Below are 5,077 nucleotides of genomic sequence, written 5' to 3' on the forward strand. Positions count from 1 at the left end.
TGTATATTATATGAACGAATAAATATATAGTAATTATAATTATTTCATTGATTAATATTTATTGTTTATTATTTTTTGCTCGAATATTTAACTTGTTTCAGCAATTTGCCTTAAGGGGCACAACTAGTGTAACCGTCTAAAAAAAGGTGATTTTTGGGAATTTATATTAAAAAAACTACTTTATCAAGCATTTCAAAATTTTAAGAATATATTTACACATGTTTTAGGAATACATAGTAAAATTTTTGAAGAAAAAAATTAAATATTTTTTAAGTTATCGTCGATCTCCAACTGCGTGACAAAAAAAGGCCCTTAAATGTTGCAGTGATTCCGGCCTTCTACGTGGATGAAATTTAAAAAAAAATATCGTTAAACTAGATAATATTGTCTGTAAAATGATCTACGATAAAGATAAAAAATCAAAAATTGACAAAATGACGGCGTTTTTTAAAAAAAGTCGAATTTTACCCTAAATTTTGGTCGTTTTTGGACTGCCAAAATTCGATTTTTGATCAGATCAAAAAGTCAATAGGTCATTGTACAGAGAACTATATATAGAACATGTAAAAAAAATTCGATAGTGATCGAATCATTTGTTTTTGAGTAATCGCTGCAGCAAATTAGGAAAATGCTGTTTCGAGAAAAACGCGTTTAAAAATAAAATGATCCGTATACTATATACTATATATATTCTCTTTGAATGGCTGTGACTCAAAAACTATTTAAAATATCGATTTAAAATTTTGGTATGTTATTTTCAAAGGTATAACCTATCGAAGTATGGAAAAATTGAAAATTTGATTTTTTGAAAATTTCACACTAGTTGTACCCCTTAAGGCACTGCATCACTAGTTGTTCTTGATTCAGGCATGATTTAATCTGATCTTTCAATGTCTTAAATCCTTCATTAATTTCAACAATAATTTTTTCATAAGAGTAGGATAAAAATTTCTGCATGATCATACATGTGTAATATTCAGGAGTCAAACTCGCTCTGCAAATACTTTCTGGTGTAATTCCAAAGTAACCCATTGTTTGATTTGAAACAATTGTTCCTGCTAAATCCATATCATCTGGAAAATTGATATTTTTTATTACAATTGAATGCTTTATATTTTTCAATCCGTGCATCGTTTCTACATTGAATTTCAGAACTTGTGCGTTTTGTTCAGCTGGGAAAAAAATATGTGTGAAATATGTAGAATATGTTTTTGCACCTATAAATTGTCCAGTATGTGATCGAGGACGAACTGGTTGTCCAGAGTATAAAGCTTCTACTTCTACTTCATCTAATTTGTGACAAGAATCTGCTAGTAATAATTGTTTGCTGAAATCTGTTGTATTGTTCATAATGCTATTGGAAATTGCTAAAAATTCCCTGTTCCCATACATATATAAATTCATTATATTCCAAACGAATAACTTTGCTGCTACAAGACTATTTTGCAAGTTCATGGAATTAATTTTCTTTTGCAAAGCTTTTAATCCCATAGCTGCCAAACGGATTGTAGGTGCTTCAGTTATAACATCAAAAGCCTTGCTGTATATATTATTGGTAAAAACACGTTTAACAACATTTTGAATCGTTTTATCAGCTAACTTTTTATCAAAATCATTTAATACTGAAAGGGCATTAGGATAATGATGCCCAGTTCGTTTTGCTAAATTGTGCAAATTCTGTTTAGCACGTTGAAATACCTCTTTACCACCGCCATCTCTGTATTTGAACAAATGTTCCTTTAAAATAGGCACTAGTAGTTGTCCGTGAACAAAATTTGTTTCATTCAGTGTGAAAATAATACCTGCATGCATTTTATTTACAACATCTACATCATCTATCAGTTTTGTGACTTGTATGATTTTATTCAGCTTGCCTGTCCAAAATTCTATTTGGGTTATAAAATAATGCATAATACGCCTGGAGTGTATACTTCCAAACAAACTTTTTGCTTTCGCCAAGTCTTCAGTACCAAGTGCATCCATTATACCATAAATCTTTCTACCATCATCCATAAAGTTTTTGACATCTTCCAACCCTAAAATTTTTTCCTCCCCACATGTAACGTTGACCATATGGTAATGATTGGGTACTTGGTCAAGTAAATTTCGAATTTGTTCTAATTTTCTATCTTTACTGATGTCTGGTGATTCTAGTTCTTCGACAAGATTTTTGAAATTTGTGATTGGTTGACGAATTTCTTCCAAAGTGCAAGGTGAACTTAAGGCTGATATTTTGATTGCACCCAAAAATGCAAGTAGTAGTAACTGGTACATGGTTAATCTGAAAATATGAAAATCATTGAATTAAACTAGTCGTGTATAGCATCGTGCCTTAAGGCAAATTGCTGGAACTTCGCGTACCGTAATGGAATATTCGAGAAATTTTAAACGTTTTCAAATATATTATTACATTTACTGTTACTTTCATTAATTTTGCTATCTTGTTTGTTATATCTGAGCAAATCAAATGTCAATCATAAATCATAAATCAAATTATCTCCAGAACATTAACAATCGTCATTTCATTTCGAATTCAATTTAAAAAAAAAACAGTTCAATTTACACAAAATTGAAAAAGTGCTCCCGTACAGTCACAGTCTAAACGCATTTGCAAATAATTCTGTGCGACATTTTCACTTATACTGCGCTTAGCTTGGCGGCATTTTCACATTTTTCAATAGTTTTCACAAAAGTGGAAAAGTGCTCCAGTACATAAACAGTCTAAACGCACTTGGGTAAACATTTGTACCAGAGTGGCCCTTAGACTGTGCTTAGCCTGGGTAATTTTTTGAATTTTTAATTCAAAATTACAAAAATATTTTTTCCTATTGATCGGGAGATGTGCTGTTTAATTTTTGTCAAAGGCAGCTCCGGCCTTTACGGAGATTCAGAGCAAAGAGTGCAGGAAATACAAATCGAGTTTTTGAGAGAACGGAGTATTGGATTTGAATTATTCAAAAAACATTCAATTTGTAATGATTGGGAGAAGAGGTGATTAGTTTTCGGCAAAGGCAAGTCCATCTATTTAGAAGATACAGAAGAAAAAGTAAAAAAAAAACTATTATTTTTGGCGGTCAAAAATGATCATTAGACATATGCACATCAAATTATCAGATATTTCATAGAGATTTTAATAATTTGTATAAATTTTGTTTACATTCCTATGGGTTCCGTACCAAGATTTTTAATTTTTAAAGTTCACTTACACGGTTCAAGCAAATTTTAAAATTTTCAGAAATATTTTATTTCTAAAGTTCCAAAAATATACAAAGTTTTATACTTGAAATATGAATTTCATATTTACAAGTCATACATTTTTAATATATGTATACATTTATATGTATACTCAAAAATGTATATATTTCAAATGCGTTATTCGTGAGAAATATATCCTTAGGATTCATTTGGCATCTTTTCTTAATGTAAACATTTTCAAGTGTTTTGAGCGATATGACAGTCACTGTATATTATATGAACGTTAAAATATATAGTGATAATAATTATATTTGGAAATATTTAAAACAATTGTAATTAATCACAGATAATTATTTATTGACTATTAATTTTTTTGTTGCTTGAATATTTAATTCTGGTACGGGAAGTTCCAGCAATTTGCCTTAAGGCTAGTTTGAATCAACTGGTTGACAAAAACTTTCCAGAAAAAAGACACCAAAATCTGTTTAATGTTTAATTCAAAAAATTCTTCAGTGTTCAAAAAATATCAGAATATTCTAAACAAGCAATTATTTCAAGATTCCCATTTTTTAAATGTTTCTACAATCTTCAAAAATGTTCAAAAAAAATCATAATTGTCAAAAAAATAAAGTTTTTTTCTGAGCTTTTACAAAGTTTAAATTACACTAAGAATAAGTCCAGTAATTTGTCTCAAGGCACAATGCCATGCACAACTAGTTTAATTTATTATTAGTACGATAGTAAAATTCTTAAGTATTGTAGTTTTAATACAATCAAAATAAACCTACCTTATTCTTTTTTATCGTTCGCAGATATTTTTTTAAATCACAATTTTGTAAAGTTGAAACTTTTGCACTCACAATATTATTTAAATAAATAACATTTGTCTATATCTATATGAGAAAAGATCTTAAACTGATTGCAAATTGAAAATAAATTTATTGCAATTATAGGGTACAGCGGGGCTTAAAGGTCCACCACCGACATCTCAAAAAACAGCAAATTTAAGAATTTTTTATCAATATTTGCAAGTAGAGGGCAAAGGATGTTTAACAAGCCATCACTTTGTTTCCTACGTTGTTGCTATCAGGAAATAAATGGCAATGTTAGAAAATCCACAACAAAAGTATTTTCTTTGGTTGCTAGTTTTTTTGGTCGTGAGCGCTGTTGTTTAGTTTACGAGACCTTAATATAATTTTTAAGTATACGTTATTTAATTGTTTAATAAGATGTCCACCATCGATATCTCCTAAGTAAAAAGTTAAATAAAAATGACAATAATATTTGGAAGTAGGGGGCAAAAGATGCATAACCAGGCATTATCTATTAGGTGATTCTTACGACTTTGCTATCAAGAAATAAATGGCAATGTTAGAAAATTCCTAATAAAAGTATTCTCTTCCCTTGTTAGTTTTTTGGTTGTGAGCACTGTTGTTTAGTTTACGAGACCTCACTATAATTTTCAAGTATACGTTATTTAATTGTTTAATAAGATGTCCACCATCGATATCTCCTAAATGAAAAGTTAAATAAAAATGACAATAATATTTGAAAGTAGGAGGCAAAAGATGTATAACCAGCCATCACCTTGATATTACGACTTTGCTATCAAAAAATAGTCCACAAAGTTTGAAATCCCATAACAAAAGTATTTTCTTTCGTTGCTAGTTTTTTTGGTCGTGAGCGCTGTTGTTTAGTTTACGAGACCTTAATATAATTTTTAAGTATACGTTATTGCATTGTTTTATAAGATGTATTGTTGATTTTAAGTTAAATTCAACAATTTTTTTTTAAATAATTTCTATAAAAGCTTACACGTGGGTGGGGTAAAAAGAACCAAATGAACCTTTACCTTGGCAAATGTGTAAAAAATAAAAAAATA

The 5,077-nt window shown here is 29.3% G+C and overlaps 1 protein-coding gene across 1 annotated transcript; it reads right to left on the bottom strand.

Annotated features, from left to right (window-relative positions):
• Positions 1–819: 819 nt before the first annotated feature.
• Positions 820–4,008, bottom strand: LOC113367916. The gene is made up of 3 exons (XM_026609490.1): positions 3,984–4,008; positions 1,218–2,281; positions 820–1,073 (listed from the first exon to the last, which is right to left on the bottom strand). Exons 2-3 carry the CDS (start codon positions 2,272–2,274, stop codon positions 820–822), a joined length of 1,311 nt encoding a protein of 436 aa, XP_026465275.1. The 5' UTR covers positions 2,275–2,281; positions 3,984–4,008.
• Positions 4,009–5,077: the final 1,069 nt, after the last annotated feature.

Source organism: Ctenocephalides felis, unplaced genomic scaffold (assembly GCF_003426905.1).
Source record: "Ctenocephalides felis isolate EL2017-DRISC unplaced genomic scaffold, ASM342690v1 CF-g0.4_SCAFFOLD_01170, whole genome shotgun sequence".
NCBI classification, from domain to species: Eukaryota; Metazoa; Arthropoda; class Insecta; order Siphonaptera; family Pulicidae; genus Ctenocephalides; species Ctenocephalides felis.

Bases quoted from the DNA above. Each gene is read 5' to 3' on its own strand.
- LOC113367916 (XM_026609490.1), bottom strand. From the start codon at position 2,274: ATGTACCAGTTACTACTACTTGCATTTTTGGGTGCAATCAAAATATCA. The intron at 1,074-1,217 runs GTGCAAAAACAT...TCAATTTTCCAG, and splicing joins ACATACTGGACAATTTATAG to ATGATATGGATTTAGCAGGA.